Source organism: Papio anubis, chromosome 14 (genome assembly GCF_008728515.1).
Source record: "Papio anubis isolate 15944 chromosome 14, Panubis1.0, whole genome shotgun sequence".
In the NCBI taxonomy this organism is placed as follows: domain Eukaryota; kingdom Metazoa; phylum Chordata; class Mammalia; order Primates; family Cercopithecidae; genus Papio; species Papio anubis.
In genome coordinates this window covers 71,200,347-71,215,435 of record NC_044989.1, presented here as the reverse complement: position 1 = coordinate 71,215,435, position 15,089 = coordinate 71,200,347, and the positions used below count along the sequence as shown (strand labels likewise).

Genomic DNA, 15,089 nt, shown 5'->3' with positions numbered 1-15,089 from the left:
CTTCCTTCCTTCCTTCTTTCTTTCTTTCTTTCTGAGACGGAGTCTTCCTCTGTCGTCCAGGCTGTAATGCGGTGGCGTAATCTCGGCTCACTGCAACCTCCGCCTCCCGGGTTCAAACGATTCTCCTGCCTCAGCCTCCCACGTAGCTGGGATTACAGGCACCCTCCACCACGCCCTGCTAGTTTTTGTATTTTTAATAGAGACAGGGGTTTCATCATGTTGGCCAGGCTGGTCTCGAACTCCTGGCCTCAAGTGATCCACCAGCCTCGGTCTCATATAGTGCTGGGATTACAGGCATGAGCAACCACGCCTGGCCAGTTCTGGTATTAATGCCCATTCGTTTTTGTCTGGCCAGAGAACAGAGAGCCTCTCAGTGAAGACATAGCAACCCCCTGGTTTTTCTCACCTGCTGGTAGATGGAGTTCCTGTGGGAAATATAAGAGCTAGGGCCCGGAGGGTGGGTGGGGAGGCCAGGGAAGAACTATGCCCCTCTCCTGGCCCAGACTCTGACCTCCCAGCTGAGCAAGGGATCCGCAGAGTTCTGCCTTCGAGGTTCCCTCAACTCTCAGGCCCCAGGAGGAAATAGGACCTAAGTAGGTCCAGCCTGGGCCTTTCCTGTGTATGGGGAAACATAAACCAAGATAAACCACTTCTTTTCAGCCACGACCCCTGGCTGTCTGATGGGCCTCTGGGGAGGCACCTCCAGCAGCTCCCATCCCATTCCATGTGGTGGAGAAGGAGTTTGGCAGACACCCCTGGGATTTCAAGCAGAGCTGTTGATAGTCCAGAAATGGATGCCTTCACCCTTCATTCCTGCTGTGCCCTCCCCTCTAAGGTCAGTTTTCATCAAACAGGAGGTAAAAGGCAGCAGATGGTACCTCTGCACTCTACACATTGGGCCCCTATAGTGCGCAGTTCAAAATACACACACACACACACACACACACACACACACACACCCCATCATGAACTGGGTGTGGGCAACCGCTCCCTTCCTGCCTGCAGATGCCCTGCCCACGGGGCAACTTGCTTGCCGGGCTGGCATCAGCCACACATGGCACAGGCTCCTCCTGGGCTGAAGCTGTTTTCCTGGCCCGGCCCCAGAGGAGGCACGTTCCATGTGGCTTCTCCACCATTGTGGTTGGTCTGCAGTGTTGTTAGTGCAGCTGGGGACCTATGAGAGGCTGACCCCAGGATCTGTGCAGAAGACATGAGAATGGGACATGGGAACGGAGGGTGAAAGTAGCAAAGAAACAACACAACACAGATGGAACAAGTCATTTGCAAGGTTGTAAGTGAGTTTGTTTAAGAGTTGCTATAATGGTGTAATATGTAATTAGACTTCCCAAAGTGAAAGAAAATGTGATTTATTTCAAAACGATTGTGCCCGTTTGAAGTAATGGAGACAAGAGGCAACCAAAGAACAAGAATCTGCTGGTAACCCCAACACTGACTTTTAGAGGGGTTCCTTGACCAGCCATGGGAATATTGGTTCTGTTCAGCTGGTTACCCCTGTGGTGGGGACAGGGACATCAGGCTTGCACAGCTCCATGGCACTGTCCCCTGGGTTGCCTCATGCCTTCTCTTCTAATGCTAGGCCCACCCGGTAGCAGGAACCCTCTGAAGCAGTATCTGTTCCTCCTGGAAGGGACAGGGCTCATTGAAAGCTGCACATTGGCCCCAGCCTGCTCCATCAGATTCTTTTCAGTTAGTCTTGAGAACCTGGTCACCTCAGGAGGCATGGATCCAATCAGCTAAAGTTGGGGCCTGCTTGGTATTTTCTGACACTACTTCTGACATGAAATGTGTGCTTTTTCCTGACACCAGCCAATTCTCTGACACCCGCTGGGCATCCAACAATTCAAACAGATTCTGCCACAAAATTCCAGAATTAGCACAGATCTCACAGGGAAAGGCCTCAGTCCCACAAGACTGCCCCCCTTCAGATGCCAGCTACAAGTGAGGTAGTGACCCCCACTTCTGCCTGGTCAACTACAAATTTGGGGGTTCTGGCTAGGCAAGGTGGCTCATGCCTGTAGTCCCAGCACTTTGGGAGGCTGAGGTGGGAGGATCACTTGAAGCCAGGAGTTCCAGACCGGCCTGGGGGAATAAAGAGAGATCCCATCTCTACAAAAAAATAAAAATAAAAAGGTAGCCAGGCATGCTGGCACACACGTGTAGTCCCAGTTATGCTGGAGTTACGCTGGATGTGGCAGAGGCTGGGATGATGGGGCTGAGAACTGAGGATCACTTGTGTCCAGGAGTTCAAGGCTGCACTGACCTATGATTGCACCACTGCACTCCAGCCTGAGTGACAGAGGGAGACCCTGTCTCAAACAGAAAATTGAGGAGTTTCTGCAACAACCTCTCGGTTTTCATAATTCACTAGAACAATTCACAGAACTCAGAAAAGCACTATACTTACTATTCATTTCTTGTAAAGGACAAAAACAACCTGATGAAGAGGTACACAGGGCAAGGCCCAGTGGGGTCCCAAGTGCAGGAGACTCTGTCTCTGTGGAGTCAGGGCACAACACCCTCCTGGCATGTGGACCACCAATCCCAAAGCTCCTTGAGTCTCGTTTTTCAAGAGTCTATATAGCCCAGACCCCAGGCCATCTCCTGTACCTGGAGGTCTGGGAGTAAGGAATGGGAGTGGGTGGCTGAAAGTCCCAATCTTCCAAAGTCTAATCCCATGTTTGGTCTTTCTGGGACCAGCCTCCAGCCTGAAATTATCTAAGGGTCCACTCTGTGTCACTTCGTTAGCATAAACCCAAGGATAGTCCTAAGGGGCTTATTATGAATAACAAAAGACACTCCTGTCACCCAGAAAACTCTAAGGGTTTTAGGAGTTCTGTGTCAGGAACTGAGATGAAGACCAAACACATTTTTACAGAGTTGTACCTTGGTATTTGCGGGGGATTGGTTCCAGGACTCCCACGGGTACCAAAGTCCACAGATGTTCAAGTCCTTTGTACAAAATCATGTGGTATTTTTATATAACCTCCACACAGCCTCCTGTATACTATAATTCAGTTGTGAGGCCCCAAGTGGCTGGCAACCCCGCCTCCTCCTTTGACCTGCAAATATCGGCTGCACTGACCTGGCCCCTCCTTTACCTGACTCCTTTTACTTAAGAGGTTCTGGGGCTAGAATTAAAGGTCAGCCATAGTCATAAGGATGTTTTCTATGCAAAGCTGAGACCCGCTTCCTAGGTGGCCAGTCCCAGCCTCCAGAGAAGAAGAGGTGTCTTTGGGGTTATGCTGGATGTGGCAGAGGTTGGGATGATGGGGCTGAGAACTGACGGGAAAGTGCTAATGGGAAGAGGAAGAAAATAGAGCAGATGGGTGTCTGGGAGCCTCTAGGGGAGGGGCCCACTGGGGTGGGTTTCTGCAGTCAGGTGGGGAGGGAGGAAGAGCTGGGAGGGTGGGCAGGACCTCTGTCAAGAGCATAGAAGTGTGGGTGTCTTAGCTTTGCTTCCACTGCCATTGGTCTGCGGGACGGCCCTTCCAGGAGCCAGTGGCTGGGAGCAGTGCTGGAGGATCAAGGAAGCAGAGATGGATGGTGAGGCAGTCCGCTTCTGCCCAGATAACCAGTGTGTCTCCTTGCACCCCCGAGGTGAGAAAACTGGGGCCCCAGCTCATGCCCAGTGAGGGATTAGCCTGCCTGTCCTTTGGCCCTCTGCCATAAGGCAGTTTATTGCTGTCTTATTGCTCTCCCCAGACCCTTGTCCTTGGGGATGCAGACCTGTCAAGAGAAAGGGGATGAACTTTGAATTCAGAATCCTGGCTCTGCACACTGAGCCTGAGGCCTCCCTCCCTTCCTTTCTTGTTTCATTTAAACTACACTTTTGTTGCTCTGTGCCCTGTGCCAGGTTCTGTGCCTTGTGCACCACCAAAGCCTCCTTGAGATTTGGAGAGCAGTGGTCTCGGTCTCAGAGCCCCTCGCCTCTGTGTTGCTACCATGCCCACACCTCGTTCTGGTGAACAGTCCAGAGTGTTTCATCTTCCTTCTCCATAACCACTTGCATGATAAGCATGGCAGGGGTTCTTATCCCCATTAGACAACCCAGGAAATGGAACCAGATAGTCTGACTGTGTCTCAGCCTGCACAGCACCCTCTCACCTTGGACACTGGCTTCTCCCCTACAGGGGTGGACTCTGTGGCAACGGCTTCTGCAGCCCCCAAGATACCAAGGCTCATTCAGGCTACCCTGGCATTTATGGCTGTGACCTTGGTCTTCTCTCTTGTGACTCTCTTTGTAGTGGGTAAGTCCCCAGGTGACCCAAATCTCACTGACTCTCTCTCCTTTCAGCACAAAGTTCCAAGGGCCCCAGATGCGCCTCTCTGGGCCTCTCCGCGCCCAGAAAGATCATTCTACCTCCAGCTCCAGGCCCAAGCCACAGCTTTCCTGGGACCAGATAGAGGCCACTGTCTAAGAGGGAGCATCCCAAGAACTGAGGTTCATGAGGGAGGGTCTTTGCTGCTATCTTCCCGGTTCTGGAACCCTACTTGTGTATGGGACAGTGTATCCTCCCAGTCTCAGGGCTGGGGATTTGCTGACCTGGGAAAATGGAATGTCTCAGTTCAACAGCACACAAGACCTGTGCCGAAGCCTGTGCAAGCCATGATTCTGGGAGACAACATTACTGGGCATTTACCTTTTGAACCCAACAGTGAGTAGCCACAGTGGGGATGGGGTGCGGAGGGAGCCGGGACCTTCAGATGCTCAGACCCTAGGATGAACTTCTCCCCCAGTACCCCCAGACCACTCAATGGGTTCCACCATCCTCACAGAAAGAGATAATTTTTTAAAAACACAGTTTTATTGCGGTCTAATGGTGTACATATTTAAAGCATACAATCTGATAAGTTTTGATATATGTAGGTGCCCCCAAAACCATCACCACAATCATCACCACATAGTCATCCTCCTCACCCCAGAGTTTCCTTGTGGCTCTCTGTAATTCCTTCCTCTCCCTTCCTCCCCTCATCCCTGGGCAGCCACAGATCTACATGCTGTAACTACAGATTAGTTTGCTTTTTCTAGCGTTTTATAGAAAAGGGATCATAGAGTATGTACTCTTTGTTCTTTACTAGTCATGTAATTTGCAAATATTTTCTCTCAGTCTGTGACTTGTCTTTTCATTCTCTTAAGATTTTAATTTTGATAAAGTCTAATTTATCATTTTATTTCTGTTATGGATTATTCTCATGGTCTCATATGTGAGAAATCTGCCTAATCCAAGGCTACAAAGATGTTCTCCTTTGTTTCTGGAAATGGTACAGTTTTTAGTATTACATTTAGGTCTCTGCCTCATTTGAGTTAATTATTGTATAATGGTGTGAAATGGATTGTTCCAGCACCTTTTGTTGAAAAAGTTATCTTTCTCCATGAGTTGCCTTTGCACCTTGGTTGAAAATCAATTGTCCATATGTGTGGGGGTCTACTTCTGGATTCTCCATTCTGTTACATTGATTTATTTGTCTATCTTTACAAAGCAGAATCTTTGACTGAACTTCCAGTACCTTGAAATGTCTCTTCTCTTACCTTAGCACAGTGACTGAGGTCTCACACATTTACATAGGCAGTGCATGAGAAATAGAGAATGGATGCTCCAGAAAGGGTCCCTGCCAACTTGAGTTTTTCTCCCTATTCCTGAGGGGAGATTAGAATCAGAAGGGGATCATGGATGTATGAGATTAGGTCCTAGTTCGTGAGGTCAATAAAGGATGCCAGCAGGACCAGAGGTAGATGCACATGAGGTTGGTGGGAAAGACCTTGCAGATTAAAGGAGGCTGCAGAGTGTCCTTCAATGACCCCAGCACAAGGCCTTTTACTCAGGTTTCCTGTATCCGCAAACTGTTCTGTAGGGACCCTTGCCCTATGTAACATTGGGGGTGCTGGCTCTTTAAAAGGCCGTTTCAGCTGAGGTCCAGTGTTAGTTACCTGGAGGGCATGGCATGCCTCTATCACAACCCTGTGAGTTGAACAGGGTACTTCCTCCCAGGGCAACTATTTTGTTTTGTTTCTATTTCTTTCCTTTGTGTTTTCTTCTCCATGGAATTTGCCATCGTAAAACTTATGTTTGCAGTGGTTTTTAGCATGTAACAATGGTGAATCAAGAGCCTCTATGCTTGGTGTACAAATATAATGTAGGACTAACCACAGGCTTTATTCATATCTATTTTCTTTCCCGTAACAACCCATCTATGGTCAAATTTCAGTAAAATTAAACTTCAACAGCTCTAAATGATATAATCGGTTACTTTCAAGTTGAGCAATTATAATGACAAAATAATCCAAGCCTTACCAGCATGACTCCTGGTGGCAGCTGGCTTACAGCAGGCAAGCATTTCAATCCTTCTGACCCCATCATTTGTGTGTAACAGTTAATTAGATCTTTGTTTCTTGGCCCACATTCTCAGGTGGACCATCCCCAGGGTCTGGGTGGCTGTGTGACCAGCAGGGTGCTTGGCGGAGCTGTGCAGTACCCATTTCCCTTGGAAATGTTAAGAACAGTCTGGTTGGCCCATGTAGGGTTGGCCTACCCTACATAATAGGCCTCTTTAGCTGCCTTCTTCACTTCCTCCCTCCAGATCATCACCACTTTGGCAGGGAGGCAGAAATGCAAGAGCTTATCCAGATATTGAAAGGCCACATGGAGAATTCCAGTGCCTGGGTAGCAGAGATCCAGATGTTGAGGTGCAGAGTGGACAATGTCAATTCGCAGCTCCAGGTGCTCGGTGATCATCTGGGAAACACCAATGCTGACATCCAGATGGTAAAAGGAGTTCTAAAGGATGCCACTACACTGAGTTTACAGACCCAGATGTTAAGGAGTTCCCTGGAGGGAAGCAATGCTGAGATCCAGAGGCTCAAGGGAGGCCTGGAAAAGGCAGATGCTTTAACTTTCCAGACCCAGAATTTCTTAAAAAGCAGTTTAGAAAACACCAGCATTGAGCTCCACGTGCTAAGCAGAAGCTTAGAAAATGCAAACTCTGAAATTCAGATGTTGAATGTCAGTTTGGAAATGGCAAATGCCCAGGCTCGGTTAGCCAATAGCAGTTTAAAGAACGCTAATGCTGAGATCCATGTTTTAAGAGGCCATCTAGATAGGGTCAATAACTTGAGGACCCAGAGCCAGGTTTTAAGAAGTAGTTTGGAAGGAGCCAATGCTGAGATCCAGGGACTAAAGGAAAATCTGCAGAACACAAATGCTTTAAATTCCCAGACACAGGCCTTTATAAAAGGCAGTTTCGACAACACCAGTGCTGAGATCCAGTTCCTAAGAGGTCATTTGGAAAGGGCTGGTGATGAAATTCACATGTTAAAAAGGGATTTGGAAACGGTCACAGCCCAGACCCAAAAAGCAAATGGCTGTCTGGACCAGACAGATGCTCAGATTCAGGTATTCAAGGCAGAGATGGAAAATGCCAATACCTTAAATGCCCAGATTCGGGTCTTAAATGGTCATATGAAGAACGCCAGCAGAGAGATGCAGACCCTAAAACAAGAAATGAAGAATGCTTCGGCTTTAACTTCCCAGACCCAGATGTTAGACAGCAATCTGCAGAAGGCCAGTGCTGAGATCCTGAGGTTAAGAGGGGATCTAGAGAACACCAAAGCTCTAACCATGGAAATCCAGCAGGAGCAGAGTCGCCTGAAGACCCTCCGCGAGGTCGTTGCTTCACAGGAACAGCTACAAAAAACCCAAAGTAGGTGGGAGTGGAGAGTCCCGCTGGGGAGGGCACAGTCTCTTGAGAGGGTAGAGTCTCCTGTCTCATCAGCCTCTTTTCTACCGCAACATGCATCTCCCGGACCAAATCCAGGGAAATGGGCCCGAGGAGCCTGGGCAGTGGTGGAGATGGTGTGCAATGGGAAGTTCCTGCTCTCACGTTGCTTATAACCCGGTCACAGTGACCAAATGAACACGGGAAACCAACTGTAAATGGTGCACGTGTGTGATAAGGACAACATGGGCTAGTGGGCCACACAGCCTTATTTCTGACTTCCCGCTATCCCAAATGGTATGATCTTGAGCAGGTTACTTACCTTCTCTGAGCTACACTTTTCTCATCTGCAAGGGGGAGACAATAATATTTGCATCACAGTGAGGATCCAATGAGGTCACACATGTAAGGCCTTTAACAAGGTACCCAGCATTCGTGCCCTCACCTGATGCTTTATTGAGGCCCTGTGATGTGCTGGGTAAAAAAGTGAATAAGGTGTAATAGGTACCCTTGAGAAGCTTCAGGCTAGTAGTACAGACATGCATGAAAGACACACAGACAGGTGTAAGACTGATAGGTTAAAAGCAGGTACTGAGAACTGGAGTTGGGGGCAGAACAAAAAGAAGAGAAAAGGAATCTTCTAGGGGGAGGGAAGAGATCTGTGGGGAAAGGATCAAAAGACGCTTTGTGAGAAGATGGTTCTTGAACTTCGTCCTGAAGGATGAATAGGTGTTTGCCAAGCAAATAGGGTAAGAGAGCAGTAGGTTTACAGGCATGGAGACACAAAATCATGAGGTTCTGGAAACTTCACCTGGTTCTGTTTGACTGGCCTATGGACAAGACAGCAGCTGGGAGACAGAAGGGAGTGTTTGGGGCAGCCACTGAAGAAATGGGGGCTGACAAATGAGGGCTTGGTGGGCAGCAGTGACCTCCCACTTTACTGCTTTGCCTGGTTCCTGGTCTGGGGTCAGAGGTCCCCCTTCTTCACACCTCTCCTGGTGCCCCAATGTGCTTATTCCTCCCGGCTCTCACTGCTGCTTTAGGTGAGACCAGTGTTTCTCCACTTTGGGGCCCCCTGGAATCGCCCAAGGAGCTTTGAAAATACTGGTACCTGGGGACCCACCTCCAGAACTCTGATTTTTTTTTTTTTGGTGAGGGTATCTGGCATCAGGATTTTTTTTTAACTCCCTAGGTGGGTCTAATGACATCTCAGCTGAGAACCATTAGCTTAATTTTTTTTCTTAAAGGGCAAAGAAATATATATCTTAGGCTTTGGGGCTGTACAGTCTCTGTTACAACTTTTCAACTCTGTTCAGAATTATAAAGCAAAAGAAAAAGACAGTAAACTAATGAGAATGGCTATGCTCCAATAAACTTTATTAAAAAGACACTGCTGACAGGTTGGAGTTTGCCAGTTGTTGGTTTAGACGACTAGTTCTGGGCATCAGAACCACCAGAGGGCTTGCTGAAGCAGATTATTAAAACATAATTTTGGATTCAGGAGGGCTTTGGTGGTCCTGAAAATTTGCATTTCTACCACGTTGTCAGGTGATGCTGATGGTCTGGGACCACACTTCTCCAGCCCCTGATTTACACCCATCTCTTACCGGGATTTTCGCCATTGTGTTATCATTGGTGTTTCTGGCCTGATCAAGGTGCCTTCTTCTGGTTCAGCTTCCACCAGGTTGACATTTTTCCAGTGCAAATCTGGACGTATTACCATCCTTCTCAAAACCTTGCAGTGCTTCCCATTGCTCATAGGGAAAAAGAAATCCAAACTCTTTTACATGGGATGTACCATTTAGTGTTGGTGAACCTGTCCAAATTCATCGCTCACCCATCCTTTATGTCCCGAGAATACCAAGTAGCTTGAATAGATCAGGCCATGCCAGGCTGTTCCAGACCTTTATGCCTTTGTGCTGATGCTTTTCCCAGCCTGGGGTGCTCTCCTTGACACTGAACACCTGGAAAACTCTTCCTCAGTCATTTAAGATTCAGCTCCAGGCTGGGCACAGTGGCTCACACCTGTAATCCCAGCACTTTAGGAGGCCAAGACAGGCGGATCATCTGAGGTCAGGAGTTTGAGAGCAGCCTGGCCAACATGGCAAAATCCCATCTCTACTAAAAAACACAAACACAGAGCCAGGCACGGTGGTGGGCACCTGTAATCCCAGCCACTCAGGAGGCTGAGACAGGAGAATCGCTTGAACCCGGGAGGCAGAAGTTGCAGTGAGCTGAGATCGTGCCATTGCACTCCAGCCGGGGCATCCATAGCAAAACTCTGTCTCAAAAAACAAAAAAATACTCAGCTCCAGTAACATCTCATCCAGGGTGTCCTTCATGAGCCCCACCTCCTGCTCAGATGAAACAGACCATACCTTCTTCCGTGACTATTCTACTGTGCATGTGTTTTTTAATCAATGCATCTTCAACACCTTTTCTCCATCTGTCTCATTTACTAGACTCTAAGTTCCTTAAGGGCATCAATCATGTCTGATTGATCTTTGTACAGTGTGGCAGTGGCTAGCTCGAAGAAGTTAAGGAACGTTGCACAATGCATGTTGAAAGAAAGAAAAATTTGGTGATTAATTGAACTTGTGTGGTACCATTTCAAACAGCTGTGGCATAGATGATGTCAAAGAGCAGGCTGTTGTGGCAAAGAGGGATGAAAGAGCTGACAGAATCGGGGCTTGTGCTCACAGGATGAGCTGTAAGAGTTTGAAAAATGGAAGACCGGGCAGACCAGGTGATGACCAGGTCCCAGGATGGCCATGGGTGTGGCAGTGGAAGTGGATGGAGATGAAGACAAGGAAATGAGTAAGGCTATGGGATAGCTGTAAAATCCCCAGGGAATATGGCAGGAGTTGGGGTGGAGAGGACTGTCAGGTGGTAGCAATGAGTTGGGAGAGAGGGCAGTATAGCCAGGAAGTAGGTATCTGGAAAAGAGAGCTGCCTGAGCCTCCCAGGAGGGCCCAAGCCAGGTGTCTTGAGCGCTGCTTCCTGGAGTGCTGGGTAGTGAGACGGCAGTGCAGCCCCCCAGGCCTTGCTCCTGGAGCACTGGGCATCAAGAATTGCATGAGCTTGTGAACCTCAGTGGGCAGGCCCCAGAGAGGTCAGAAAAGTTCCCTCTGAGACCCCCACCAGCAGCTCCTGGTTCTCTTTTCTCCCCAGTCTTTGCTCCAGGTCAACTTCTCCAGATGGTCCTGCAAGCCTGGAAGTTCAATGGTGGAAGGTTATATTATTTTTCTCGTGTCAAGAAGTCTTGGCATGAGGCTGAGCAGTTCTGTGTGTCCCAGGGAGCCCACCTGGCATCTGTGGCCTCCAAGGAGGAGCAGATCAGAGCTACGAACATTATTGGTGGAATTGGTGTGGAATAAGGGACTGTGGTGTTTTGGCCTTCCTGCTCTCAGTGGGTATGACAGAGACCTCCATGTCTCCTCTGCCAGGCAGGGAGCAAATATTGATTGAGTTCTGATGAGCACATGCACTGGAGGTAGAACCACTGATGACAAACCTCCATGTCTTCCATGAATGAGGGAGATACCAGAGGTCAAGAGACATCAGCAGGAAGGAAGGCCAAGGGCATCAGGTGATGCCCTTAAGTGCTAGGAGCACATTTCCCTTCTCATGCATTTAGTTTTCCCTCAGGCTTGCTTCCAGTCACCTTTTTTTTGGAGACAGTGTCTCTTTCTGTCATCCAGGGTGGAGTGCAGTAGCCTGATCATGGCTCACTGCAACCTTGACCTTGCTCAAGCGATCCTCCCACCTCAGCCCTCTGAGTAGCTCAGCTCCCCTGAGTAGCTGTGACTACAGGCGCACAACACCACATCCGGCTATTTTTTGGGAGTATTTTTTTGTAGAGATGGGGTATCGCCATGTTGCCCAGGCTGGTCTCAAACTCACGGGCTCAAGTTATTCACCCACGTGGGCCTCCCAAAGTGCTGGGAGTGAGCCACTGCATCTGGCCTGTCTTGATTTTAATGTCAGTTAATCCAGCTGCTTTAGAGGGCCCATGAACAGGAGACCCAGGCTTCTTGGGAAGACCAGGCACACAACTCTGAGTCTGAGGACCACCAAATGCAATACTGTCCCAGGTGGCTCATCTGTCGTGGTCCTTATTAGAACTTGCCAGGATTACTAACAAAGAACCACAGTGTTTGTGGTCCAATTTGACTTGCAGAACTGCCCACCCCCTGTGGCTCTCCTGAGACCACCGTTACTGATCTGAAAAAGAACATGCAACTTTGTAAACCACATCTTCTTAACAAGCTGTGGGAGGCGCTGGCCCTATGGTCACGGCAGAGGGGATGGCAGCGCTGAGGCAGAACAGGCAGGGCACCAAGGCACAGGATATCTAGAATTGGCCTGATGAATCCTTTGATGAAGTGGACAATACACTAGCTGCTCAACAGTATATTTAACAGAACATAAGAGCAGATTACTCCAATATTGACAAAATTCTTGAAGCACCTAAAGGCCAAGATGAATGTGTATGGAAGTATGAACATTTAAGGCAATTGTGCCTTGAGCTAATTTGACTTGCTGTCAAACTTCAGAGTGAATGCCATCCAGATACTTGTACTCAAATGACAGCAACTGAATAGCGGATTTTTCTTTGTGCAGCTCATAAAACTCCAAAAGAGTGTCCTGCTGTAGACTATACTAGACACACACTTAATGGTGCTGCATGTCTTCTGAAGAGCAATAAATATTTTTCCAGCAGGGTTAGCATAAAGGAATCATCTGTAGTGAAACCAAAATCAGTATGCCATGAGATTTACAGAATATTTTCACATGTTTATTTCCCATCATCAGCAGATGTTTAATGAATATGAAAATTAAGCATTTTTGTGTCATCAGTTTATTAAATATGTGATGAAATATAATTTGATGTCCAAGGATAACCTGATTGTACCAATTTTAGAAGAGGAAGTACAGAATTCAAGTTCTGGGGAAAGTGAAACATGAAGGAAATCATATGGAAAAATGTACTGATCACATAATTAACATTAGTTATGTACTGTATATATCATTTTAGACACATCAATCATGTATCCATATTATAGTTTCTTTGTTTAGTATAGGTTTTTGTATCCTGTGTTTGCCTTTTAAAATGGGAAATACTTTTTTTTTTCTTTTTGAAACAGAGTCTTGCTCTGTTGCCCAGGCTGGAGTGCAATAGTGCGACCTTGGCTCACTGCAACCTCCACCTCCCGGGTTCAAGTGATTATCCTGCCTCAGCTTCCCTAGTAGCTGGGGTTACAGGTAACTGCCATCATGCCTTGCTAATTTTTGTATTTTTAGTAGAGAAGGGGTTTCACCATGCTGGCCAAGCTGCTCTCGAACTCCTGACCATGGGCGATCCACCCACCTCGGCCTCCCAAAGTGCTGGGATTACAGGCAGGAGACACTGCGCCCGGCCTAAAATGGGAAATACTTTTTAAGTTATTCATAAGCTGTATATTCACCAGTGTGGCACTCATGGTTTTTAAATAAGATTAGTATTATCTGTTTATAATGCCTGTTAACAAAAGAATTTACAGTTTGGTAACATTGCTGCTAAACAATCATTGGATCACAGTCCTCATCAAACAAACCCATCTATACAAAAAAAAAAAAAAATGAGTGAGAGCTTGATGTTCACATAAGCCATTTACTAAAGAAGTAGAAATGTTTTCCTTTGGTTTTACCCTGAATTTAGCTATCCTAAAAAATTCTATAGTACATAGTTTTATCTTACCTCTTAACTTTCTCCAAATGAGATAAAAGTGTTTTAAAATTCTGTTTACAGTTTTTGATATGCATATATAATTATGTGTACATCTATAAGCAGGTTCTCCAGGTGGCCTGGAGAACTGGCTCCACACACACAAGGGCAAACAATGACACTGCCTTTTCTCTGCAGGCATTTCTGGTAGAGGTCACAGGTAAAGTGTACTACTGGATCGGTCTCACTGACAGGGGCACAGAGGGTTCCTGGTGCTGGACAGACGGGACACCATTCAACGTCGCCCAGAACAAAACATGAGTCTAGCCACCATCTGGCACTGTCCTGGGCACTGTCTTTGGTGGGCCTAACTACACACTGTGTGTCCCTTCCCAGTAAGTGGTAGTGTTGTGTGTATATGTGTGTGTGACGTGTGTGATGTGTATGTGGTGTATGTGTGGTGTGTGTGCCATGTATGTGGCATGTGTAATGCATGTGGTATGCGAGGTATGTGTGTGTTATGTATGTGACGTGTGTGTGTTTGGACACACAGGCATGGTCATCGCTCTTACCTGGACTCCTACACAGAGGGTCATTAGGAAAGGACAGGTCCTGAGGCTGGCATGCAGCCAATGAGTGGGTCTTTCTGTTTTTTTTCTCCCTACCCTACTCAGGCCTGGTTCCAAGGGATCCTGCCCCCTCAGAAGGCATATTAGTGTGAATTCTGGGGTGGGAGCTTGCAGCTTCATAGACACCCCTCCCTGTCCCTGGATCCTCAGTAACTAAGGGCAACCTGAGCACAGACACCCTCAGGGTACTCCATCTCCCAGCCCTGTCCCCATCCTAGGGCCACTAGCGGATGAAGGACCCATCTCATGTCAGTTCCCTAGACCCATCACACGTCAGCTTCCTAAGCCACAGCATGGGGAAGGGACGCTTCCTTCATCCAACAGAATAAACCCCGTTGTCTCCAGGTTTTGGGAAAGGAATCAGCCTGACAACTGGCGGCACAAGAATGGGCAGACTGAAGACTGTGTCCACATTCAGCAGAAGTGGAATGACATGACCTGTGACACCCCCTATCAGTGGGTGTGCAAGAAGTCCATGGGCCATGGTGTGGCCTGAGGGCAGGCCAGAGCTGAGGGGCTGCTCCTGCCCGCCAATACTGACCCTCCTTCTCCTCCTGGATGCCTTCAGAGCCTCTGAGCTCTACTTGTTCTCTGGGGCCTTCCGTTGGCCTTGCGGACTTTCTGCCTCGTTCTTTGATTTAGCCCTTTCGAACATGCTTACCTTGAGTGACCGGTGACATCAGTGGCTTCTCAAGGGAAGAGCCTTGCTGTGCCCCTGTAGCCCCTCAGCACCCAGCACAGGCCGGCCTGTCAGACAGCAGGTCCTCAATAAATACTTGCTGAATCAACAAAAGCTTCGTGCTTGCTTGTCCCTTGTGGCGGCCACTACACTCTCTCCTCCCTGGATTGGTTCTCCTTCCCTCAGTGTTCCTTCTGTCTCAAAACAAGCACACTTTTATTAAGGGCTTTATAGCTAGCAACTTTTTGCTAGTTTGTTGAAAACAGCAGAGGTTGAACACAAACTACAGGGACTTCATAGGAGTACAAAGTCCTAGCAGTCCTAGCTCTGTCGCCCAGGC

General features: G+C 48.0%; 1 protein-coding gene and 1 pseudogene across 1 annotated transcript; both read left to right on the top strand.

The window, feature by feature from the left end:
• Positions 1 to 3,435: 3,435 nt before the first annotated feature.
• CLEC4F (C-type lectin domain family 4 member F) lies at positions 3,436 to 14,863 on the top strand. Its single transcript, XM_031655258.1, is given in 6 exon segments — positions 3,436 to 3,618; positions 4,152 to 4,676; positions 6,601 to 7,719; positions 10,918 to 11,075; positions 13,640 to 13,767; positions 14,116 to 14,863. Coding segments are annotated over 6 exon segments (2,103 nt in total). The 5' UTR covers positions 3,436 to 3,557; the 3' UTR covers positions 14,228 to 14,863.
• On the top strand, positions 11,075 to 12,826 carry LOC110741077 (annotated as a pseudogene).
• Positions 14,864 to 15,089: the final 226 nt, after the last annotated feature.